Source organism: Salmo salar, chromosome 14 (assembly GCF_965601325.2).
Source record: "Salmo salar chromosome 14, fSalSal1, whole genome shotgun sequence".
NCBI classification, from domain to species: Eukaryota; Metazoa; Chordata; class Actinopteri; order Salmoniformes; family Salmonidae; genus Salmo; species Salmo salar.
Window position 1 is genome coordinate 27,955,042 of NC_138304.1, and position 27,424 is coordinate 27,982,465.

General features: G+C 43.7%; 1 protein-coding gene across 7 annotated transcripts in view; it reads right to left on the bottom strand.

Moving 5' to 3' along the window:
- The window catches only part of LOC106569223 (catenin delta-2), a 143,279-nt gene that overhangs the window by 27,705 nt on the left and 88,150 nt on the right, over window positions 1–27,424 (bottom strand). For 5 of the 7 annotated variants that reach the window (XM_082960873.1, XM_082960874.1, XM_082960875.1 and 2 more), the window contains 2 exons: window positions 20,476–20,716; window positions 17,316–17,372 (listed from right to left, as the gene is read on the bottom strand). In XM_082960873.1, the coding sequence (XP_082816999.1) occupies window positions 17,316–17,372; window positions 20,476–20,716 (298 nt within the window). The remainder of the gene's footprint in view (window positions 1–17,315; window positions 17,373–20,475; window positions 20,717–27,424) is intronic. The other 2 variants (XM_082960876.1, XM_082960877.1) reach the window with 1 other exon arrangement.

Below are 27,424 nucleotides of genomic sequence, written 5' to 3' on the forward strand. Positions count from 1 at the left end.
AGCATTATCCTCTGGTGATGCAAGCTGTGGTTCTCCAGTGTGGTAGCCTGAGGCTAGCTAGGTGGCTGTCAGAGACCCCTGTCATCCCCACCCCTATCTTCACCACCCCCACTATCACCCCCACCCCACCCAATTCATATCGGCAACAACGAGAGAGAGCAAGAGACAGACACTGGTGTAAAGGCCGTGCCCTCCCTGTACAGTGTAAACACCTACCAGCAACTGTTCAACCTCCAACCATCACAGCTGTCCGCAATCAAGCCTTTCAGTTTGTCAGCTCTCAAAGACCGAGAATCAATTATATTAATGGCTGAGATCACTTGTGAGAGAGAGAGAGATGTGAGAGAAAAGGAGAGATGTGTTATGAGAGCGAGAGAGAGAGCCAGCGACAGAGGGAGAGGAAAACTAGGAACAGAGAGCTAATTCTGATCCACAGGGCCACAGTCAGTGATGTATACACTAGGACGGCTAAAAGTGCCTCAGGACCATTTCATCTCCCCACAATCCTTCTCCCAGCAATACCAACCATCACTAACACGAGCCAGGGAGAAATGGAGGAGGCCATTTACAGAGAAAGAGAAATGTGTACTTTCAAAAAGGTCAACAGAACTATGGGGCTCTAGCTGGGATTCTCTCTGACCTCAATCACATAAAACAAAACCCAGCGAAATAAAACAACATGGAGCCCAGCTATGGACGTCTCTCCTGAGCCCCTTCAGAACTGTTACATGGAAAGTGGAGTTTCACACAGTAGGTGGGGAGTGTACCAACCAAACACAGTGGGACATCATTTCATTTCCAGACTACACGGGCAGCTGCCAAGTCTTTCTGCACCATTCTACCAAGCAGCAAAACCCCACACTAGTGGGTACTGGGCATGCTCAGTTCAGGCAGTAGCTAGGCTGCACTGAGCACGTATTGTTGAGTTATTGGAGCTGACTGGTGTGCAGTTGTCAGAAATTATTTCCTTGTGAATATAAGGCATCAAAGGGAACGAACACAGAGGAGCATGGAGGGATTGAAATCCTTTTGTTTCAGAGAATGGACCAATGGGAGAAAATGTTTTTCAAAATGTTTTTTTTTTTTCCTCTCATCGCTGATGATTATGAAGCTTGTTCACATGCTCTATGGTCTGCCCCTGTGAGGCATGGTTGCATTAGCAAAAACATTAATCCACAGCCATATTCATCTACTATAATGATGATCACAGCTGTGCATCTAAGTATTTGTAGATCAAATACAACTTCATAAAAAATAATCTAAAAATGATGTAACCTTGCATAAGTTACCTTTGGGTAATTGGGCAATCAAAATGCTCAAACAGTCTGTGCAAACTGCTGTATGCTTAATCATATCCAATTCGGAAGTAGGTCGCTTGCTGAAACATCGCCTTCAGTCAAATGAAGTCGGAATGCATTACAGTACATAGGGCTTTAAGTTATTTTCTCGCACAAACATTTCAGAGACACTGTTGTACGTACTGTATGTTTGTGTTAGCTTATCAGTTAATGTATACTGAACAAAAATATAAACACAACATGTTGGTCTCATGAGCTGAAATAAAAGATCCCAAAAATGTTCCATGCTCACGAAAAGCTTATTTCTCTCAAATGTTGTACACAAATTGGTTTACATCCCTGTTGATGTCCTTTGCCAAGATAATCCATCCACCTGACAGGTGTGGCATATCAAGAATCTGATTAAACAGCATGACCATTACACAGGTGCACTTTGTGCGGAGGACAATAAAAGGCCACTCTAAAATGTGCAGTTTTGTCACACAACACAATGACACAGATGTCTCAAGTTTTTAGGGAGCATGCAATTGGCATGCTGACTGCAGGAATGTCCACCAGAGCTGTTGCCAGAGAGTTTAATGTTTATTTCTCTACAATAAGCCGCTTACAACGTCGTTTTTCTGAATTTGGCAGTACAGTTGAAGTTGGAAGTTTACATACTCCTTGGCCAAATAAATTTCAACTCAGTTTTCACAATTCCTGACATTTAATCAGAGTACAAATGCCCAGTGGAGAGCATAGGCCCACCCACTGGGGAGCCAGGCCCACCCATGGCTGTGCCCCTGCCCAGTCATTTGAAATCCATAGATTAGGCTCTAATGAATATATTTCAATTGACTGATTTCCTTATATGAACTGTAACTCAGTAAAATCGTTAAAATTGTTGCATGTTGCGTTTATATTTTTGTTTCTGTATATTTGGTGTGCATTCCAAATGGCACCCTATTTCCTATATAGTGCACTTCTTTTCACCAGAGTCCTGGTCCCAGGTCAAGGGATGCACTATAAAGGTAACAGAAAACCATTTCAGACATATGTACATATGTATAAAGTATGTATGTGTTAGTTTAGCTGTTTAGTCCACATGTAATGGGATAAATTGGGAAGCTATATGAAAGGGTCCCACAGTGGGAGCTCTCAGGTCCCACAGCCAGCCAGACAGCCAAACAGGCAGCACAGCCAGACAGACACCAAGGCTGGGCAGATCGAGAGGCACTATGTGTCTTTAATGAAGTGACCACAAAAGGACCACTACAAGAGTGTCCAGGTCGAACCATTAAAATGGAGGTTATGGCTATTATTTATAGCACCAGAGAGAGGGTAGGTCCCTGAATAGGACTCTAGCGGCTGTGTTCCGTGTTGTAGTGTCTGAGATGTGGCCGATTAGGCCGGATTAGCTTCAGCAGGGAAGTTCTCAGGCCGACATCCCCAAGCACTCACACATATGCACATACACACACACACACACACACACACACACACACACACACACACACACACACACACACACACACACACACACACACACACACACACACACACACACACACACACACACACACACACACACAGCAAAAAAAAGAAACGTCCCTTTTTCAGGACCCTGTCTTTCAAAGATAAATCGTAAAAATCCAAATAACTTCACAGATTTTCATTATAAAGGGTTTAAACACTGTTTTTCATGCTTGTTCAATGAAACATAAACAATTAATGAACATGCACCTGTGGAACGGTCGTTAAGACACTAACAGCTTACAGACGGTAGGCAATTAAGGTCACAGTTATGAAAACGTACTACACTAAAGAGGCCTTTCTACTGACTCTGAAAGAATCCAAAAGAAAGATGCCCAGGGTCCCTGCTCATCTGTGTGAATGTGCCTTAGGCATGCTGCAAGGAGGCATGAGGACTGCAGATGTGGCCAGGGCAATAATGTCCGTACTGTGAAACGCCTAAGACAGCGCTACAGGGAGACAGGACGGACAGCTGATCATCCTCGCAGTGGCAGACCACGTGTCACAACACCTGCACAAGATCGGTACATCCAAACATCACACCTGCGGGACAGGTACAGGATGGCAACAACAACTGCCCGAGTTACACCAGGAATGCACAATCCCTCCATCAGTGCTCAGACTGTCCGCAATAGGCTGAGAGTGGCTGGACTGAGGGCTTGTAGGCCTGTTATAAGGCAGGTCCTCACCAGACATCCTCGGCAACAACGTTGCCTATGGGCACAAACCCACCATCGCTGGACCAGACAGGACTGGCAAAAAGTGCTTTTCACTGACGAGTCGCGGTTTTGTCTCACCAAGGGTGATGGTTGGATTCGCGTTTATCGTCGAAGGAATGAGCGTTACACCGAGGCCTGTACTCTGGAGCGGGATCGATTTGGAGGTGGAGGGTCCGTCATGGTCTGGGAAGTTATGTCACAGCATCATCGGACTGAGCTTGTTGGCATTGCAGGCAATCTCAACGCTGTGCGTTACAGGGAAGACATCCTCCTCCCTCATGTGGTACCCTTCCTGCAGGCTCATCCTGACATGACCCTCCAGCATGACAATGCCACCAGCCATACTGCTCGTTATGTGTGTGATTTCCTGCAAGACAGGAATGTCATTTTTCTGCAATGGCCAGCGAAGAGCCCAGATCTCAATCCCATTGAGCACGTCTGGGACCTGTTGGATCTGAGGGTGAGGGCTAGGGCCATTCCCCCCAGAAATGTCCAGGAACTTGCAGGTGCCTTGGTGGAAGAGTGGGGTAACATCTCACAGCAAGAACTGGCAAATCTGGTGCAGTCCATGAAGAGGAGATGCACTGCAGTACTTAATGAGAGAAGTTTACATACACTCAATTGGTATTTGGTAGCATTGCCTTTAAATTGTTTAACTTGGGTCAAACATTTCAGGTAGCCTTTCACAAGCTTCCCACAATAAGTTGGGTGAATTTTGGCCCATTCCTCCTGACAGAGCTGGTGTAACTGAGTCAGGTTTGTAGGCCTCCTTGCTCGCACACGCTTTTTCAGTTCTGCCCACACATTTTCTATAGGATTGAGGTCAGGGCTTTGTGATGGCCACGCCAATACCTTGACTTTGTTATCCTTAAGCCATTTTGCCACAACTTTGGAAGTATGCTTGGGGTCATTGTCCATTTGGAAGACCCATTTGCGACCAAGCTTTAACTTCCTGACTGATGTCTTGAGATGTTGCTTCAATATATTCACATAATTTTCTATCTTCATGATGCCATCTATTTTGTGAAGTGCACCAGTCCCTCCTGCAGCAAAGCACCCCCACAACATGATGCTGCCACCCCCGTGCTTCACGGTTGGGATGGTGTTCTTCGGCTTGCAAGCTTCCCCCTTTTTCCTCCAAACACAACGATGGTCATTATGGCCAAACAGTTATATTTTTGTTTCATCAGAGCAGAGGACATTTCTCCAAAAGGTACGATCTTTGTCCCCAGGTGCAGTTGCAAACCGTAGTCTGGCTTTTTTATGGCGGTTTTGGAGCAGTGGCTTCTTCCTTGCTGAGCGGCCTTTCAGGTTATGTCGATATAGGACTCGTATTACTGTGGATATAGATACTTATGTACCTGTTTCCTCCAGCATCTTCACACAGTCCTTTGCTGTTGTTCTGGAATTGATTTGCATTTTTCGCACTAAAGTATGTTATCTCTCGGAGATGAACTGGAATGATGATACAGTGAATTATAAGTGAAATAATCTGTCTGTAAACAATTTTTGGAAAAATTACTTGTGTCATGCACAAAGTAGATGTCCTAACCGACTTGCCAGAACTATAGTTTGTTAACAAGAAATTTGTGGAGTGGTTGAAAAACGAGTTTTAATGACCGCAACCTAAGTGTATGTAAACTTCCGACTTTAACTGTATATGCAAGCATACACGTACCTGTGCACACACACGCACACTGACATTTGACGATTGTCTCTCTCTACTTAGACCACAGCCAGACAAGCATTACTTTACCATAAGAATTGTGCATCCCAATACAGAGCAGCATATTAAAACATACTAATGCTGCTTAGCTTGTACCATAGACTAGTGCTGGCCTGAATAGATGCCGTATATTCTTTGTACTCATTTATTGCCCTCAGCAGAAGTCGTGTTTTTCAGCTACAATGACTGTTCTTCCTCAAACACATCTTTCTTTCAAGAGGGCATGGACGGAAGTACGATTTGCCCTCATCACTTCCTCCAGAGCCATATCGCCTCAGAGGATGGGTAGGCTCATGCATTTCTCAGGGCTCCAGTGCTGCGTTTGCCATTTCACTTCTTCATTAGAGAATTACCCAAGGACAATTATTCATCCAAACGGCCGTGTGACCGCCCATGATAATGCCACTGTTCTCACATCTAATCTCATCCTCCCTCCTCAATCTCACACCACAGCCCTGACCGCTATAAAAGAGAGAAGCATCGTTCAGCTCAGCTCAGTCAAATGACTTGAAAACATCATATGCCAAGTATGGGTAGTGGCTAGAAAATAATGTTTTACTCTAATTCCATATATTTATCTATTTGTCAAGGCTGGTACTGTAGATTCTTAACATTCTCTAATGCTATTCTGTCTCTGTGTGTACTCCCATCTCGGCGCTCTCAGAGCTTTAAAGCAGTAAAGAGCAGTTTGCATAACACTTCACATAATGAGTTGAGTATCTGGGTTCCAAATGGACTGGTTCACAGTGATCATTTCTCTCAGGATGCAACGACGGCCTGATCAAAGAATCTGCTGATTCACAAGCAAACTGCCCAAGACAATGAGCTCTTTCTTTCTTTCTCTCTCTGTCGCTCCCTCCCTCTCTCCCTCCCTCTCCCACGGCACTTGGATAACAAACTGAAATGTCTATAGCATGCATGCTAGAGCAGTGAAGTTTGCCTTTAGCCCTCAACTCCCTAAGCTGGCCTTTCAACAGCCTTTCCTGAGGACTAAAATGTCAGCTTTTAACTTTGAATGCCGCACATTTTGGAAGATAGGAGGGTGGTCTTCTAGTCATTTTCACAAGGTCTCCATGTTATCTCGAAAAATCATACTGCACAATGATCAAGGTTGGCAGGGGAGCTGAGCTGAGGTTAAATCCCCTCAGTAGAAAGTAATGTAGCATTTGGCGACTCACTGGATTGAAACTAACTCTCAGGGTTGCAGACGGATCGTCATTCAGGGCTTTGTTCAAGAGCAGCCAGTTGAACATATCTGTCGGCCCCATAGCTGGGAACATTTACACCAGAATACAGAGTGCCATGCTTGAGGCAATCAAACAATTCCCCCCTATAATAGAGTTATAAATTATGTATTCTAAATGCATGGCCCTGCAATCTAATTAAAGACCATTGGAAATGGGGGTATACATTTTAACTGAGTATGTTGTTGACTAGTGCCTTGGGCCAAAATTATATTTACAATGACTCAAGGCTTGTACAATAGAGTGAACACAACACACAGGTCAAAACTGTAAGCAAACACTGCTGCCTCACACCACAAAGGAATGACACAGAGGGGAAAGAAGCATTGTTGATGACTCAGGCAACCAATCAAATAGACAGACAGACAGGGGCCTTTCAGATAGGAAGACACACACACAGTCATTCAATGTGCATGTCTTCATTCTTCAGCAGAAAGTGACATCCGTTTCCGAAGTAAAAACAATATAGTGCTGTTGTCAATGAGACACAATGATATAAAATCATCCAACAAACATTATCGAAAATATTTTGGTTCAACTTCACAATAAAGGGAACTATACAATCTGACAGACCTTTCCAATTTGAAAAAGATGGCCTTTCCATTTCAATACTAATTAGTGCCATTATAGAAATCTGTTAGTATCTGTAATTAACCATGTGTTAACTTGGCCACAATATCAGATGAAAACTGGTTGTGCAGAATGACAAAACTAGTCTGAAGAGCAGTTAGCGGCATCAACGTTGTACAAGGGAACACAGTTGAAGTGCAATAGTCCATGTAATTGCCCTCGCTCAATGTTTTAGTTTAGTTTAGCCAGTCAAGTGTGGACGGTGTTTAAACAAACACTTTAATGAGCAACTTGTTTCTCTGCTTCCTTTAATGCTTTAATTCAGTCCTGTCTAAATACTATCCGCTATTAGACGCTCTCAATAAGCTCCATAGACTAAGCTTTTAAAAGCACTGCAAATGCAGAGTGCAAAGGGTTAAATCCTGGACTTGTATGACAGACGTGAAATGTATACAGGGGCGTAACTCTGGTTTTAGAAGTGGGGGGGACATAATATTATTATAATAATACTGTTACATGTCAAAGGTTTGGACACACCTACTCATTCAAGGGTTTTTCTTGATTTTTACTATTTTATACATTGTAGAATAATAGCGAAGACATCAAAACTATGAAATAACACATATGGAATCATGCAGTAACCAAAAAAAGTGTTAAACAAATGAAGATATATTTTTTTCAAAAATATAATTATTCAAAGTAGCCACCTTTTGCCTTGATGACAGCTTTGCATACTATTGGCATACTGTCAATCATGAGGTAGTCACCTGGAATGCATTTCATTTAAAAGGTGTGCCTTGTTAAAAGTTAATTTGTGGAATTTCTATCCTTCTTAATGCGTTTGAGCCAATCCATTGTGTTGTGACAAGGTAGGGGTGGTATACAGAAGATAGCCCTATTTGGTAAAAGACAATATTATGACAAGAACAGCTCAAATAAGCAAAGGGAAACGACAGTCCATCATTACTTTAAGACATGAAGGTCAGTCAATACGGAACATTCAAGAACTTTGAAAGTTTCTACAAGTGCAGTCACAAAAACCATCAGTGCTATGATGAAACTGGCTCTCATGAGGACAGTCACAGGAAAGGAAGACCCAGAGTTACCTCTGCTGCAGAGGATAAGTTCATTAGTTACCAGCCTCGGAAATTGCAGCCCAAATAAATGCACAGAGTTCAAGTAACAGACACATCTCAACATCAACTGTTCAAAGGAGACTGCGTGAATCAGGTCTTCATGGACAAATTGCTGCAAAGAAACCACTACTAAAGGACACCAATAAGAAAAGGAGACTTGCTTGGGCCAAGAAACATGAGCAATGGACATTAGACTGGTTGAAATCTGTCCTTTGGTCTAATGGGTGCAAATTTGACATTTTTGGTTCCATCCGCCATGTCTTTGTGAGACGCAGAGTAGGTGAACGGATGATCTCTGCATGTGTGTTTCCACCGTGAAGCATGGAGGAGGAGGTGTGATGGTGTGGGGGTGTTTTGCTGGTGACACTGTCTTTGATTTATTTAGAATTCAAGGCACACTTAACCAGTATGGCTACCACAGCATTCGCAGGGATACGCCATCCCATCTGGTTTGCGCTTAGTGGGACTATCATTTGTTTTTCAACAGGACAATGACCCAACACACCTCCAGGCTGTGTAAGGACTATTTCAGAGTGATGGAGTGCTGCATCAAATGACTTGGCCTCCACAATCACCCAACCTCAACCCAATTGAGAGGGTTAGGGATGAGTTGGACCACAGACAGTTGGACCACTTCTTAATTTATTTAAAGAAAACACTTAAACAAAATAAACAAACAACGAAAACAGTTCCATAAGGCTCCCAGGCTATACAGAAAATAACCACCCACAAAACACAAGTGAAACAAACACAACTAAATATGGCCTCCAATTATAGACAACCAGCTGCCTCTAATTGGAGGTCATTGCCAAAAACCCAACATAGAAATAGAAAACTAGATATAAACATAGAAATAGAAAACATAGAACCTAAACCAAAAACACCGAAACACACAAAACAAACACCCCCTGCCATGCCCTGACCAAACTACAATGACAAATAACCCCTTTTACTGGTCAGGACGTGACAGTACCCCCCCCCCCCCCCCCCCCCAAAAGGTGCAGACCCCAAATGCACATCAAAGACAAAAAACCAAAAAACAACCCCAAACTTAAAGGGAGGGAAGGGAGGGTGGCCACCGTCAACGACGGTCCCTGTCCCAATCCTCCCACTACGGAGGTGGCTCTGGCTCTGGGCGTAGCTCCCGTTCAGAAGACTCTAGGCTGGGGAGCGTCGCTGGAGGCTCCTGGCTGAGGAGCGTCGCTGGAGACTCCGGGCTGAGGAGCGTTGCTGGATACTCCGGGCTGAGGAGCGTCGCTGGAGACTCCGGGCTGAGGAGCGTTGCTGGAGACTCCGGGCTGAGGAGCGTCGCTGGAGACTCCGGGCTGAGGAGCGTTGCTGGAGGCTCCGGGCTGAGGAGCGTCGCTGGAGGCTCAGGGCTGAGGAGCGTCGCTGGAGGCTCAGGGCTGAGGAGCGTCGCTGGACTGGGCAGGCGCACTAGAGGCCTGATGCGTGGGGCTGGCTTTGGAGGCGCCAGACTAGTAACATGCACCTCAGGGCTAGTGCGGGGAGCAGGAACAGGACATACTGGACTGGGCAGGCACACTAGAGGCCTGATGCGTGGGGCTGGCTTTGGAGGCGCCAGACTAGTAACACACACTTCAGGGCTAGTGCGGGGAGCAGGAACAGGACGTACTGGACTGGGCAGGCACACTAGAGGCCTGATGCGTGGGGCTGGCTTTGGAGGCGCCAGACTAGTAACACGCACCTCAGGGCTAGTGCGGGGAGCAGGAACAGGACGTACTGGACTGGGCCGGCGCACTAGAGGCCTGGTACGTGGGGCTGGCTTTGGAGACTCCAGACTAGTAACACGCACCTCAGGGCTAGTGCGGGGAGCAGGAACAGGGTAAACTGGACCGAGGAGATGCACTGGTGGCCAGATGCGCTGCGCCGGCGCACTTCTCCCTGGCTGCCGGCCAACTCTCGCCCGGCAACGCTGCGGAGCCCTTATTGACCGCACCGGACTGTGCGTGCGTATGGGCGACACAGTGCGTATCTCCGCATAACAAGGTGCTTGCTTGATCCGTTGCTCAACATAATAAGCACGGGGAGTTGGCTCAGGTCTCCATCCTGACTCTGCCCAACTCCCCGTGTGCCCCCAAATTTTTTGGGGGGGATGCCTCTCGGCCTCATGTAGCTCCCTTAACTTCCTCTCCCAGAAACGTCGTTCTGCCTCCCACGTCCATCCTTCTCCTCGGTGCTCCAATTCCCGCTGCTTGGTCCTTGTTTGGTGGGTGGTTCTGTCATGGGCGTCGTAAGGATTGGACCAAGGCGCAGCGGGTAAAGTGCTCATCTTCTTAATTTATTTAAAGAAAACACTTAAACAAAATAAACAAACAACGAAAACAGTTCCATAAGGCTCCCAGGCTATACAGAAAATAACCACCCACAAAACACAAGTGAAACAAACCTCAACTAAATATGGCCTCCAATTAGAGACAACCAGCTGACTCTAATTGGAGGTCATTGCCAAAAACCCAACATAGAAATAGAAAACTAGATATAAACATAGAAATAGAAAACATAGAACCTAAACCAAAAACACCGAAACACACAAAACAAACACCCCCTGCCACGCCCTGACCAAACTACAACCCCATTTTACTGGTCAGGACGTGACATCTACAAAGTAGAAAATAATAAAGTAAAGAAAAACCCTTGAATGAGTAGGTGTGTCCAAAATTTTGACTAGCACTGTATATGTTTTTTTTTAATCCAGTCGATAAACACTCCAAACAGCCTACCTGACCGCTCGGAGGCCTTTGCATAGTCCTAAAGTACACCGTTGCCCTATTTTGTATCACATTCTAATGATAAAACTGGGGGGTTGTGCCCATGAATCTATCAGTGCATTCGGAAAGTATTCAGACCCCTTCACTTTTTTCACATTTTGTTATGTTACAGCCTCATTCTGAAATTGATTAAATACATTTGTTTTACTCATCAATCTGAAAATCGTGTAGGAACGTGTCATAGCTAAATAATTGTTGTTACTGGAGATAGGGGATAACACACTATCACATTTCATAACGCTTTTAAAATAATGACCTGAACTCCAGATCGCCAAATCAGCCAATAGATGGTATGGCCATACTTGTCTAGAACACATCCATCCATTTATATCCTCATGACAAAGCATAGATTTCGCTTAGATGTGCTCAATCTAAACAGTGTACCAAATTATTCAACTCCGTCACTCCTTCATGTACCATGTCGCAATGCGCCCTGTGTCTGTGGGAAACAGAGATGATACAGAAAGGGGTAGATAGGAATCCTATTTGGCAATGAATGGAGAAACGCCCCACCCAACTGACTGTCGGCCCTTCACATTCACGTTGTCATGCTGAGTCACGTGGTTGTTTAGCTAATCTTCACGCAATCCCTTCTCAAAGTCAGGGTATGAGTCAAGAAACCTGCTTATTTTCCTCGAAAGTACGTAATGTCACGATTCCAAAGCTATACGATATTACAGAGAACAAGTTAATAATCTCACATCTTGGAAAATATTTGCAATGCTATGCGTGTGGTATGCCGTGGTATGGTGAGGTGCGTTACAGCGCTTGCCGTTAATGCTCATTCAAACAAGCCGCGGGCATCGTTGAGCACATCTACTCCATTTATTAAGCAGGGCTTTTGAAGCCGAGCAAACAACACCATGCCATGCAATTGTGAATACGCATCATGACTAAAATTTAATTATATATTTCATTGTAGGCCTATAGGAAGAAAAACAAACAAGCAGTCCCGAAATGGGCCAAATATTGTATGAAATATTTGGATGGTTAAAGGCTGACATTTGATAGCACCCAATTGACTCCCATTCACTCCTTGAAGGAGAGCTCTCCTTGTCCCAGAATCATCCAGAATGCACCACGCGGCCCATTGACAAGTTATGGGCAACATACACAATGGGCGTTAATACGATTCTAATGGAGTTTCCCTATCTCCTCAAAAGTACCTCTCTGGGAAAGCAACATTACTCTGCTCTCACTCTGGGCAGAGACGCCATTTATTGCTCAGTGGCAGATACAAACTGCAAGTTGAACTAGAAAGACACCTAAATTGATAGTGCAGTTTGTTTAGGCAATTTTACAGCTAGCTAGCTACTTCACATGCTGATGCTGACTTTAGTATGATTGTATGTAGCTATGTTTTCTAGCTAGCTACCTAGCTAGCTAGCTAGCCAGCCAGCCCATAGAGAGAGAAAGCACTGCAAGTTTTTTAGTAGACTTGAGCTGCAACAGATTTCCCAAAACTATTTTCACATGTTTCTACCAACCTTGTTATAACGACAAAATTAAACATGTTCACAAAAATTATTGTTTTCACATATTAGTGTTATTTAACACTAATAATTTGTGGTTTGGATTGGATTATCCCTTTAACATACTTCGAATGCCGGGCATCACTGTAGTCTTGGGGAAAAGACTACAACCTTGAGGCTTTCAAATCTCACCACTATAATACTGTATAAAACGTATCATGTGGTAATCAGCATGATTACCATTTGGTGAATGGGAATCCTATATTGTCTATGTAATTGCCTGTGTGGGCCATGTATGTAAGTGAGTTATACTATAATGACAGACAGGAAATACATAGAACATTTGGGGGCTCCCGAGTGGCGCAGCGGTCTAAGGCACTGTGTCTCAGTGCTAGAGGCATCACTATAGACCCTGGTTCGATTCCAGGTTGTATTACAAGCGGCCGTGATTGGGAGTCCCATAGGGTGGCACACAGGGTTTGGCCGGGGTAGGCCGTCGTTGTAAATAAGAATTTGATCTTAACTGACTAGTTAAATAAAGGTTAAATACATTTTTAAAAATGTTGCTGACAGCGGCATACATTATCAGAAGAACAATCAGATAACACTGAGTTAAAGGGGGTGACCCTTGTGTGACCCCACATTGAGAATAGTGCTTTCTGTGTCTGTGAAAAGCCAAAGTGTGAAAATGCATGACTGCCCCTATGAGCCTGGTCTCTGGTCGGGTCAGGCTGTGGTAAAGGTCAAGAAATGTCAGTCCTGGGCTTCCATCCCATACACAATTCATCTGAGATACTTTAGGTATGGATGAAAAAGTTCAGTGGCTTGGTTGTTGGTATTTCGATATATATCATACATTGGTTCATCAATTAAAACGTGTGTCATATCGCGTGGGGTATGCTGTGGTATGTAAGATGCGTTACAGTGCTTGCCGTTAATGGTCATTCGAACCACCAGCAGGCATCGTTGAGCACATCTATTCCATTTATTAAATCAGGGCTTTTGAAGCCAAGCAAAGAACACCATGCCATGCAATTGTGAATGCGCTCCATGATTACGATGATGATATATTTCATTGAAATATTCGGATGGTTAAGGGCTGACATTTGGTAGTTTCAATTAAATCTGGTCGTTTCAATTCAAAATGTGACTCGTTCCATTCTCCATTCGCTTGATGATATTATATCCTGGCCTTTATTTTCAATTATTGTAATTGTAGCCCGTTCTCCGGTTCACAGTGCTGTATGGGTTTTGACTGACAGCCATTATAAACTTCAGCACTGTGTGCGACAAGAAGATGCCCTCATCCCTCCCGCTAATTAGGCTACTTTTGCACATGTGTTTTTGTCTGAGTGAGGGAAATGCTGATGCTTATTTCTATTGTCTCTATCTATTCGGTACCATTCCATAATCATTCATTCAGAAGGTTAAAAACTTCTCTCGCTCCTATCCTCACTCAGATGACAGCATCTATCGGTAGCCTAAACTGTGGAACAAATTGGCGGATCTTCAGAGCTATTAGATTATCATTTTGTAAATTATTGGAGGTGTGAATGTTTCAGTCCGAGAGTCTCTCTCCTCTCGCACTATAGAGTCCTGGCGGGTGGTCCAGAGTTGAGAGAGAGCTTGGGTAATGGTGCAATAACACTTGACATGTGGACTGACGATTTTCGAATAACAGGATACTTGTGCCTTACAGTATATTACATAAACAAAGAGTGGGTGATCGCGGAGAGGATGCTATTCAAAATGGAGTGACACAGTTCCCAGCGCAAAACTGCAGGTCAGAGTATGCCAGCTATTGAGGAAGAATACTTGGGGATCTTGCTGATTTTTTCTATCGCTTCAAAGAGACCACACTCGCCTTGGAGGCAAGCAAGCAGCCCACTCTTCACCTTGTAAGTGTGTGGTTCCAAAAGATAGAGCCATAATTACAGCTGGATAGGCCTGCAGTATATCTACCTTTTTTATCAACTGAAAACAATCTGTAATTCTGCTAAAACTACAGACAAAGATGAATTTGTGAAGGCCATCAAAACGTTTTGGCTCGAGAAACTGACGATACAACAATGCAACAAATACATCAATCATTTTAGCAATGTTTAAGCCGTGGTCGTAGAGCACGATGTGCAACTAAAATGTGGTTTTACAATTACTTTATTAACGAAAACACAAAGATGTTGATGAACAAATACTGTAGATGTTTCTTTCTATTGGATATATATAAATCATTACCTATTATAAGGTTGATTTTCTATTTGCTATGCAAAGTCGAATCACAGACACGCAGTCTCCCTCTCACTATAGCTCATCTTGTGTGAATTATTATGTGGATTATAATATATTTACATATTTGTAGGGGTTGGTGCATTTTTCATTGGGGCAAATCAGGTCTGAGATATTGAGTTAGAAATGTAAAGCTTTAGTCTTGTATCAGGTGAGCTGTTGTGTCACCTTTGGTCTGATAATTTCCCAATAATCTCCTAAGTGTTCGCTTTCAATTGCTACTTCAATATAAACCATTTATACAAAAGTATGTTGATACCCTTCAAATTAGTGGATTCGGCTATTTCAGCCACACCTGTAACAGGTGTATCAAATAGAGCACACAGCCATGCAATCTCCATAGACAAGCATTGGCAGTGGAATGGCCTTACTGAAGAGCTCAGGGACTTGGCACCATCATAGGATGCCACCTTTCCAACAAGTCAGTTCGTCAAATCTCTGCCTTTCTCCAGCTGCCTCAGTCAACTGTAAGTGCTGTTATTGTGAAGTGAATACGTCTAGGAGCAACAACGTCTCAGCCGCGAAGTGGTAGGCCACACAAGCTCACAGAACAGGACTGCCGAGTGCTGAATTACATAGCGTGTAAAAATCGTCTGTCCTCGGTTGCAACCCTCACCACTGAGTTCCAAACTGCCTCTGGAAGCAACGTCAGCACAATAACTGTTATTCAGGAGCTTCATAAAATGGGTTTCCATGGCCGAGCAGCCGCACACAAGCCTAAGATCACCATGCTCAATGCCAAGCGTCGGCTGGAGTGGTGAAAAGCTCACTGCCATTGAACTCTGGAGCAGCGGAAACACGTTCTATAGAGTGATGAATCACGCTTTACAATCTGGCAGTTCGATGGATGAATCTGGGTCAGGACTTGCTTCCTGAATGGAAGCAAGTCCCCGCAGCAATGTTCCAACATCTAGTGGAAAACCTTCCCAGAAGTGTGGAGGCTGTTATAGCAGCAATGGGTGGACCAACTCCATATTAATGCCCATGATTTTGGAATGAGATGTTTGGTCCTGTAGTGGTCATGTAGTGTATATGGTGTATATATATAGCATGGTGTTTGCAATGGTGTTTGCAACGCCAGGGTTGTGCGTTCGATTCCCACGGGGGCCAGTACGAGAAAGAAAAAATGTATGAATTGAAATGTATGCATTCACTACTGTAAGTTGCTCTGGATAAGAGCGTCTGCTAAATGACTAAAATGTAAAAATGTAAGCATTTTAGTTATAAAACAAAATAACAAAGGGAGCCTTGAATAATTAAACTATAAATAAACCTCAACATGTCGGGTAAAGCAATTGAATTCACGAATGCATGCGACTGTTTTTAATCTTGGCTGTGGTAAAGACTTTAAAAGCTTTTTTAGTTAGAATTGATGCAATTTTGGGGGGAAATTATTGTTGTATTTGTTGTGTTGTTTACACTGTTCCAAACGACCAGAAAAAAAGATTGTCACCTGTTTGACAAACATACTGTAATAAGCACGCAGCACTCGCTCCTCCTACCCTCCCCTCTTGATCTCAAGTCCCTAAAAATAGAAATCAACTCGGAAAGAGTCTATTGTCCTGCTGATAGCCCATCATGGCTTCTTTTGTGATTACAATTTATTGAAAGAATAGCTGATAATTAACGTCATTCATTCAGTGATGAGAGAGACACATTAGTGCCTGGGTACTAACGCATTAGACTGAACCCAAAGGCATAACCAGCGTTCTAACTCTCCCTTGATGTGACGCAATGTACCGCACTATATCACAATCTACCTCAATGCGCTGTGCCAAAAACTCAAAACGTTTAATTGAGGAACCACTGTATATGTACTAAAATGGAACAGCTTATGAATCGGCAACATGATCCATGCGTAAATTGGCAACTACCACATAGATATCAGTTTGAGTATTACTTAAGAAAAATAGCATAAAGGTAGTATGATCAGATACTGCAAAAGTGACATTTAAGTAAATGGATTCTGCCCCTTGATTACTGCACAAGTCACAGTAAATCTTGGGATGATGAAGCACATTTAGAAAATGATGAGAGAAAAATGACGATGAATGATGTAAAATGAAGGAGAAAATGTATGATTGTTGGATAATGGATTCCTACTGTTGCTATCCTCACACAATCAGCAAGTACCCGTAACCTACCCAAAAATCTTCCAACTGCTGTCACTTTTAGAAAGCCATAAAAGCTTAACTAAAGAGTAACTTCACAACATCACATCTTTACCATGAATTACTAGACAAACCTGAAGAGTAAACTTGAGATACTTGGAGGCAAATAGATACATAAACCTAATCTATGAGAAGATACTGTATATAAAATTGTGGACAGCACCAATGGCACTACCTTTACTTTACCTGAAGAAGGCATATGAAGCTTTCAGTGAAGTAGCTACTGTAAGTAAATGGGAATCAGAGGACAATGCAATGGAAAAAAGAACTGAACTATTGTCATTCATGCTCTTTCATTGGTAAGGAAATGTTCCTGGTATTTGTATAGTAGACATGAAGGACAGATTCAGTGAATGATTCAGTGAAATATGTAATAAATGCTGGATTACTTTGTCATTCTTTGCTCGGCTTGATTTTGATTCCAGACAAGGAATTCAGGGTCGTACCTATCAGGAGACAGGCAGAAAGAAAAAAATGTAGGTGGGTGTCTCGCACAAAGGAGCTTGACAAGAATAAAATAATACTCACATTCATTTGAATGTCTTTCTTTCTCAACACTTTTCCTATTACACACTTACACTGGATTCAGAACATGCACTAGGTGATTTGATTGTGGTGGATGGGGATCTTTTAAAGAGGGGGTCTTACAAAACCAAGAAATATGAAGATCAATTTTATATCAGCTAGGTCAATTATGGATTGTTCAGTCATCAGAACGATTATCATGGTTTGTGGAGAGACACATTCCAGTGATCCCGTTATTGTCTTTCTTAAATATAAATAGATGCATTTAGGACTATGCTTTCCTATTGTTTAGGACTCTGCTAAATAGTGACATTAATTATATCATGCAAACAACCATTGGCCATTAGGAAAGTTTTAACTTATAGCTACATAGCCAACTATAACAACCTTAATTGTGGTTGAGTATTTTTTTTATAGAATATTGTTTTGGTCATTGACTTTGAACATGATTCATTAAAACACTTAATTCAATTCTTTCTAGAATTTAACTGATTTGCTACACACAATACAGGCCTAGTGTTTCCACAATTAATTGAAATGAAGATAGATTGAAGACCTGCTTTGGTGAGACCCGCCCTTTAACAATAATGAATATGAAGTAACCAAATAAATAGGGAGTCATTTCTAATTTGGAGATTACTGTAATTGACTGTGCATGTTGTGAAGTTGGTTGCAGCCAGCAAATCAATGCATCACAAGTCAATCCACTGAAAGCGTGTACAAACGCCAAAAGTAATGCCAGAGCTACAGCAGATACAGTGCAATGTGGAAAAGGAAAGAAAGATAGAGAAACAAATAAACAGTACAGGGGATGGTGAATGAAGGAAACAGAATGGGATAAATCAAAGTCGTGAAATTGTAGAGTATTGCAAACATACAGTTGAAATCGGAAGTTTACATACACCGCAGCCAAATACATTTAAACTCAGTTTTTCACAATTCCTGACATTTAATCATAGTAAAAACTCCCTGTCTTAGGTCAGTTAGGATCACCACTTTATTTTATGAAATGTCAGAATAATAGTAGAGAGAATGATTCATTTCAGATTTTCTTTCTTTCATCACATTCCCAGTGGGTCAGAAGTTTACATACACTCAATTAGTATTTGGTAGCATTGCCTTTAAATTGTTTAACTTGGGTCAAACGTTTTGGGTAGCTTTCCACAAGCTTCCCACAATAAGCTGGGTGAATTTTGGCCCATTCCTCCTGACAGAGCTGGTGTAACTGAGTCAGGTTTGTAGGCCTCCTTGCTCGCACACGCTTTTTCAGTTCTGCCCACACATTTTCTATAGGATTGAGGTCAGGGCTTTGTGATGGCCACTCTAATACCTTGACTTTGTTGTCCTTAAGCCATTTTGCCACAACTTTGGAAGTATGCTTGGGGTCATTGTCCATTTGGAAGACCCATTTGTGACCAAGCTTTAACTTCCTGACTGATGTCTTGAGATGTTGCTTCAATATATCCACATAATTTTCCTATCTCATGATGCCATCTATTTTGTGAAGTGCACCAGTCCCTCCTGCAGCAAAGCACCCCCACAACATGATGCTGCCACCCCCTTACTTCACGGTTGGGATGGTGTTCTTTGGCTTGCAAGCCTCTCCCTTTTTCTTCCAAACATAACGATGGTCATTATGGCCAAACAGTTCTATTTTTGTTTCATCAGACCAGAGGACATTTCTCCAAAAAGTACGATCTTTGTCCCCATGTGCAGTTGCAAACCGTAGTCTGGGTTTTTTGTGGCGACTTTGGAGCAGTGGCTTCTTCCTTGCTGAGCGGCCTTTCAGGTTATGTCGATATTGGACTCATTTTACTGTGGATATAGATACTTTTGTACCTGTTTCCTCCAGCATCTTTACAAGGTCCTTTGCTGTTGTTCTGGGATTGATTTGCACTTTTCGCACCAAAGTACGTTCATCTCTAGGAGACATAACGCGTCTCCTTCCTGAGTGGTATGATGGCTGTGTGGTCCCATGGTGTTTATACTTGCGTACTATTGCTTGTATAGATGAACGTGGTACCTTCAGGCATTTGGAAATTGCTCCCAAGGAAGAACAAGACTTGTGGAGGTCAAATACATTTTTTCTGAGGTCCTGGCTGATTTCTTTTGATTTTCCCATGATGTCAAGCAAAGATGCACTGAGTTTGAAGGTAGGCCTTGAAATACATCCACAGATACACCTCCACTTGACTCAAATGATGTCAATTAGCCTATCAGAAGCTTCTAAAGCCATGACATCATTTTCTGGAATTTCCCAAGCTGTTTAAAGACACAGTCAACTTAGTGTATGTAAACTTCTGACCCACTGGAATTGTGATACAGTGAATTATAAGTGAAATAATCTGTCTGTTAGCAATTGTTGGAAAACTTACTTATGTCATGCACAAAGTAGATGTCCTAACCGACTTGCCAAAACTATAGTTTGTTAACAAGAAATGTGTGGAGTGGCTGAAAAACGAGTTTTAATGACTCCAACCTAAGTGTATGTAAACTTCCGACTTCAACTGTCGATATTCCTGTTTTCTCTGATCTTTCATGAATATGTATTCCTAGTGATTAAACATGTTGTTGTTTACAGGCATTGACAGTTTTTTTTTTTTTTTTAATATTTGCTCTAAAGGAATAAACTCCTTGATCAGACACACAAAAAAGCAACTCTGATAGTACAGCAATGCAGCCATACAGCTTATGACTCAAGGCCACTCCCAATCAAACACTTTATGACACTCACTCACTCACACACTCACACACTCACACACAAACAGACAGCCCAGACAGACACACACACACACGTAAAAGTTTAAACAACACAAGGTGAAGGAAGGTGAGGTTTAACAAGCTTCATGTGCCCTCCAGAAAACAGTGGCTGTGTCATTCAAGGCGTAGTGGTACTGACAGGCCAAACAGGGGAGCGACTGGTAGGCAGTGATGTGATGTGGATGTGTGCTTTATATTCAGTCATCTGACTGAAGGAGAAGAGAGGTGAGGTGTTATAAAAAACAGCGCTATAGTGACACTCACCTGGGATCCTTCTGGATGCTGTCGACAGAAGGTGAGCGGGCCAGTGCGGCCTCCGGGGGCAGCACGGGGCCAGACTTGCTGTAGGGAGACTCGGTGGACGGGCAGAACTGGAGGGTGCGGTACGGGTTGGCGTAGTCCGAGCCAGTGGCAAAGCTGCTTCTCTGGTAGGGCAAAGTGCCTGAGGCGTTCTGGCTGCCTGTACGCTGCAAGGGGATGGAGTCAACACCAGGGGAAGATGGGGCTACGGCAGGAGGGAAGTAGGGACAGAGCAGAAAGTTCAGGACCTCTTCACAAAACTGGTTTACTGGGTCTAGGCAGAGGAATGAGCGAGCACACAGTGAGAAGAGAAACAGAACAACCAAACACCAGAGAAATAAGAGGGGAAGAAGAGGGTGAAAGCAAAATCAAAAGAAAGACAGAAAGGATCCTTCATTTAATTAATGTTTCAATACTTCCCTTGGCAGCCTCTGCCAAGAACTATAAGGAAACAATACACAGAAAAACATACCGTGTCACAAAAGATTCTGGTACATTTCAATACATTTCATAACTTTCAGTTCATTTATCCTGTATGAATTATGACAAATGCACTAAATGTCACTTTGTCAAATTACAGTTAGATAAACACATAATTGACAAATGGCCAGAAGAAGAAGAAGTAGGCATTCTGTAGATGAATGATTATTTACTCCAATAGAACACAACAGATGGACCTCTCTCAGAACACTGAAAAGACCGTAGGTAGTCAGTTTATTGTGAAATGTATTACTAACTTTGTGTTTTCATAATCTACCATAAGGAGCATTGAACATGATCTTAAACACAGAACACCTTCATTTCCAGACAGTATTGTGTTGGTTAAAATGAATTTCAGAAGAATTCATGGAAGACAGCAGTGAATAGCTAATGATTTCATGTCAAACAAAGTCCAATGGAGGCCTCTGAAAAGTAATTTCTCTGTCTGAAAAGACTGCTTTTCAACAAAAATGAATGACAGGTATTAGGTTAGAATCACTGTGAGGCCAACATAATATAGTGAGAAGTCAATGTTATTCTGAATATATACACATACCATTTTTTGCTTGAGCAAAGCCATGGGATGAGACACCATTTTTTCATTCATTGCCATTTATCTCTGAGGTATGTATCACTGTAGGGCTGCAGACTACTGTGCTGCATTCCCTGGTCAGGGCAGAGCTGCTGTTACTGCTAATCATGACCATGTGGAAGAAGGCCTCTATACATCTCTAGGGAGCCCTGCCTGCCTGCCTGCCTGCCTGCCTGCCTGCCTGCCTGCCTGCCTGCCTGCCTGCCTGCCTGCCTGCCTGCCTGCCTGCCTGCCTGCCTGCCTGCCTGCCTGCCTGCCATGACCTAGGCTCCACACATGAAACTCCCCACCTGGGCAGTTCTCAGTTATACTATGGTTGGATAAATGTTTTACACTGAGTGTACAAAACTTTAAGAAGCTAATATTGAGTTTCACCCCCTTTTGCCCTCAGAAGAGCCTCAATTCTTTACTGACTTTATTGTCCCCATGGGGAAATGTTGTTGCAGTGTCATGTACACGTTTAAAGTGGCGTTTAAATAACAAAACAAATTGAAAATACAACTTTCATAACAGTTACATACCAATAAAAAGAGACTAGCCTGCTGGCCTTACTGGGTCGATAGGAACATTAGCCCGAGCTATTTAGGAGGGATATCACACCTGGCACAAATGATTGTCTAGTTCTCTTTTCCCTGCTGAGGGGTGCCCTATACCTGCGCCCACAGGGGAGTAGTTCAAAGTCCGGGTACAGGGGGTGGCTTGGGTCTAAAATGATTTTGAGAGCCTTGCGGAGGGCCCTGACCTTACAGATCTCATCCAGGCCTGTCTGTTTGACTCCAAATACCTTGCTTTCTGTGGAGATAATCAGCATATTTCTGACAGTGGAATTGCCAAACCAACAAACAATACAAAAAGTTAAAATACTCTCAATGAAAGATTTGTAAAACAGAGTCAGTATCATACAATTAACATTAAAAGATGACAGCTTTTTGAGAAAGTACAGTCTCTGTTGACTTTTTTTGTAGATCAGGTCTGTACATTTACTCCACTGAAGCTTATTGTCCAAGAGGACACCCAGATCAACATCAAATCAAACTTTATTTGCCACATGCGCCGAATACAACAAGTGTAGACTTTACCGTGAAATGCTTACGTACAAGCCCTTAACCAACAGTGCAGTTCAAGAAGAAGAAAATATTTACCAAGTAGGCTTAAAATAAAAAGTAATAATAAAAATAACACAATAACAATAACGAGGCTATATACAGGGGGCACCGGTACCGAGTCAGTGTGCAGGGGTACAGGCTAGTTGTGGTAATCTGTACATGTAGGTGGGGGCGAAGTGACTATGCATAGGTAACAAACAAACAGCGAGTAGCAGCAATGTACAAGAGGGGGGAGGGTGTTAATGTAAATTGTCCGGTGGCGATTTTTATGAATTGTTCAGCAGTCTAATGGCTTGGGACTAGAAGCTGTTGAGGTGCCTTTTGGTCCTAGACTTGGTGCTCTGGTACCGCTTGCCATGCGGTAGCAGAGAAAACAGTCTATAACTTGGGTGACTGGAGTCTCTAACAATCTTTCCTCTGACACCACCTATTATATAGGTCCTGGATGGCAGGAAGCTTGGCCCCAGTGATGTACTGGGCCGTTCGCACTACCCTTTGTAGCGCCTTACGGTCAGATGCCGAGCAGTTGCCATACCAGGCGGTGATGCAACAGGTCAGGTTGCTCTTAATGGTGCAGCTGTATAACCTTTTTAGGATCTGAGGACCCATGCCAAATCTTTTCAGTCTCCTGCGGGGGAATAGGTTTTGTCGTGTCCTCTTCACAACTGTCTTGGTATGTTTGAACCCTGATAGGTATTACAGACTCGGTCAGGGAGAGGTTGAAAATGTCAGTGAAGACACTTGACAGTTGGTCCGTGCATGCTTTGAGTACACGTCCTGGTAATCCGTCTGGTCCAGTGGCTTTGTGAATGTTGACCTGTTTAAAGGTTTTGTTCACATCGGCTACCGAGAGCGTTATCACACAGTCATCCAGAACAGCTGGCGCTCTCATGCATGCTTCAGTGTTGCTAGCCTCGAAGCGAGCATAAAGGGCATTTAGCTCGTCTGGTAGGCTCGCGTCACTGGGCAGCTCGCGTCTGGGTTTCCCTTTGTAGTCCGTAATAGTTTTCAAGCCCTGTCACATCCGACGAGAGTCAGAGCCGGTGTAGTAGGATTAAATCTTAATCCTGTATTGATGTTTTCCTTGTTTGATGGTTCGTCTGAGGGCATAGCAGGATTTCTTATAAGTGTCCAGATTAGTCTCCCGCTCCTTGAAAGCGGCAGCTCTAGCCTTTAGCACCATGCGGATGTTGCTTGTAATCCATGGCTTCTGGTTGGGATATGTACGTAGAGTCACTGTGGGGACGACGTCATCGATGCACTTATTGATGAAGCCAATGACTGAGGTGGTGTATTCCTAAATGCCAATGGATGAATCCCGGAACATATTCCAGTCTGTGCTAGCAAAACAGTCCTGTAGTGTAGCATCCGTGTATTCTGACCACTTCTGTATTGAGCGAGTCACTGGTGCTTCCTGCTTTAGTTTTTGCTTCCTGCTTTAATTTTTTCTCTGGTTGCACATGTGACAGGCTGGTAAAAATTTGGTATTTACAGTTGGCACTATACCATAAACCATACCCTGTTCAAAGGCACTTACATCTTTTGTCTTGCCCATTCCTCCTCAAAATCACACACATGCACAATCCATGTCTCAATTGTCTCAAGGCTTAAAAATCCTTCTTTAACCGGTCTCCTCCCCTTCATCTACACTGACTGAAGTGGATTTAACATGTGACCTCAATAAGGGATCTTACTGTAGCTTTCACGTCGATTCACCTGGTCAGTCTATGTCATGGAAAGAGCAGGAGTTCCTCATGTTTTGTACACTCAGTCAGTGGAGGGTCCTCAGAAGAGGAAGGGGAGGACCATCATCCTCAGTGAATTTCATAAAAATAAAAATTGTGAAACATTTAAAAAGTTATCCTTTTTAGGTAAAACTATACTAAAAACTATATATAGTGCTCAAAAAATAAAGGGAACACTTAAACAACACAATGTAACTCCAAGTCAATCACACTTCTGTGAAATCAAACTGTCCACTTAGGAAGAAACACTGATTGACAATAAATTTCACATGCTGTTGTGCAAATGGAATAGACAACAGGTGGAAATTATAGGCAATTAGCAAGACACCCCCAATAAAGGAGTGGTTCTGCAGGTGGTAACCACAGACCACTTCTCAGTTCCTATGCTTCCTGGCTGATGTTTTGGTCACTTTTGAATGCTGGCGGTGCTTTCACTCTAGTGGTAGCATGAGAAGGAGTCTACAACCCACACAAGTGGCTCAGGTAGTGCAGCTCATCCAGGATGGCACATCAATGCGAGCTGTGGCAAGAAGGTTTGCTGTGTCTGTCAGCGTAGTGTCCAGAGCATGGAGGCGCTACCAGGAGACAGGCCAGTACATAAGGAGACGTGGAGGAGGCCGTAGGAGGGCAACAACCCAGCAGCAGGACCGCTACCTCCGCCTTTGTGCAAGGAGGAGCAGGAGGAGCACTGCCAGAGCCCTGCAAAATGACCTCCAGCAGGCCACAAATGTGCATGTGTCTGCTCAAACGGTCAGAAACAGACTCCATGAGGGTGGTATGAGGGCCCGACGTCCACAGGTGGGGGTTGTGCTTACAGCCCAACACCGTGCAGGACGTTTGGCATTTGCCAGAGAACACCAAGATTGGCAAATTCGCCACTGGCGCCCTGTGCTCTTCACAGATGAAAGCAGGTTCACACTGAGCACATGTGACAGACGTGACAGTCTGGAGACGCCGTGGAGAACGTCCAGCTGCCTGCAACATCCTCCAGCATGACCGGTTTGGCGGTGGGTCAGTCATGGTGTGGGGTGGCATTTCTTTGGGGGGGGCCGCACAGCCCTCCATGTGCTCGCCAGAGGTAGCCTGACTGCCATTAGGTACCGAGATGAGATCCTCAGACCCCTTGTGAGACCATATGCTGGTGCGGTTGGCCTTGGGTTCCTCCTAATGCAAGACAATGCTAGACCTCATGTGGCTGGAGTGTCTCAGCAGTTCCTGCAAGAGGAAGGCATTGATGCTATGGACTGGCCCGCCCGTTCCCCAGACCTAAATCCAATTGAGCACATCTGGGACATCATGTCTCGCTCCATCCACCAACGCCACGTTGCACCACAGACTGTCCAGGAGTTGGCGGATGCTTTAGTCCAGGTCTGGAAGGAGATCCCTCAGGAGACCATCCGCCACCTCATCAGGAGCATGCCCAGGCGTTGTAGGGAGGTCATACAGGCACGTGGAGGCCACACACACTACTGAGCCTCATTTTGACTTGTTTTAAGGACATTACATCAAAGTTGGATCAGCCTGTAGTGTGGTTTTCCACTTTAATGTGTGACTCCAAATCCAGACCTCCATGGGTTGATAAATTGGATTTCCATTGATTATTTTTGTGTGATTTTGTTGTCAGCACATTCAACTATGTAAAGAAAAAAGTATTTAATAAGATTATTTCATTCATTCAGATCTAGGATGTGTTATTTTAGTGTTCCCTTTATTTTTTTGAGCAGTGTATATAAAAGTATGTGACCACCCCTTCAAATTAGTGGATTCGGCTATTTCAGCCACACCCGTTGCTGACAGGTGTATAAAATCGAGCACACAGCCATGCAATATCCATAGACAAACATTGGCAGTAGAATGGCCTTACTGAAGAGCTCAGTAACTTTAAACGCGGCACCATCATAGGATGTCACCTTTCCAACAAGTCAATGCGTCAAATTTCTGCCCTGCTAGAGCTGCCCCAGTTAACTGTAAGTGCTGTTATTGTGAAGTGGAAATATCTAGGAGCAACAACGGCTCAGTCACGAAGTGGTAGGCCACACAAAATCGTCTGTCCTCGGTTGCAGCACTCACTACTGAGTTCCAAACTGCCTCTGGAAGAAACGTCAGCACAAGAACTGTTCGTCGGGAGCTTCATGAGATGGGTTTCCATGGCCGAGCCGCAACACACTAGCCTAAGATCACCATGCGCCAAGCGTTGGCTGGAGTTCTGTAAAGCTCACCGCGATTGGAGTCTGGAGCAGTGGAAACATGTTCTCTGGAGTGATGAATCACGCTTCACCATTTAGCAGTCCAATGGACGAATATGGGTTTGGCAAATGCCAGGAAAACACTACCTGTCACAATGCATAGTGCCAACTGTAAAGTTTGGTGGAGGAGGAATAATGGCCTGGGGCTGTTTTTCATGGTTCGGGCTAGGCCCTTTAGTTCCAGTGAAGGGAAGTCTTAACACTACAGCATACAATGACATTCTAGACGATTCACTTTGGGGAAGGCCCTTTCCTGTTTCAGCATGACAATGCCCCCATGCACAATGCAAGGTCCATACAGAAATGGTTTGTCGAGATTGGTGTGGAAGAACCCATTGGGATGAATTGGAACGCTGACTTTGAGCAAGGCCTAATCGCCCAACATTAGTGCCCGACCTCACTAATGCACTTGTGGCTGAATGGAAGCAAGTCCGCCCAGCAATGTTCTAACATCTAGTGGAAAGCTTTCCCAGAAGAGTGGAGGCTGTTATAGCAGCAAAGGAGGGACCAACTACATATTTTGGAATGACCACATACTTTTGATTATGTAGTGTCCCGTCACAAAATAATTGATTAAAACACAGTGTTTTGCAATGAAGGTCTACAGTAGCCTCAACGGCACTCTGTAGGGTAGCAACATGGTGTAATTGGAGGACAGCTAATTTCCATCCTCCTCTGGATACATTGACTTCAATACAAAACCTAGGAGGCTCGTGGTTCTCACCCCCTTCCATAGACTTACAC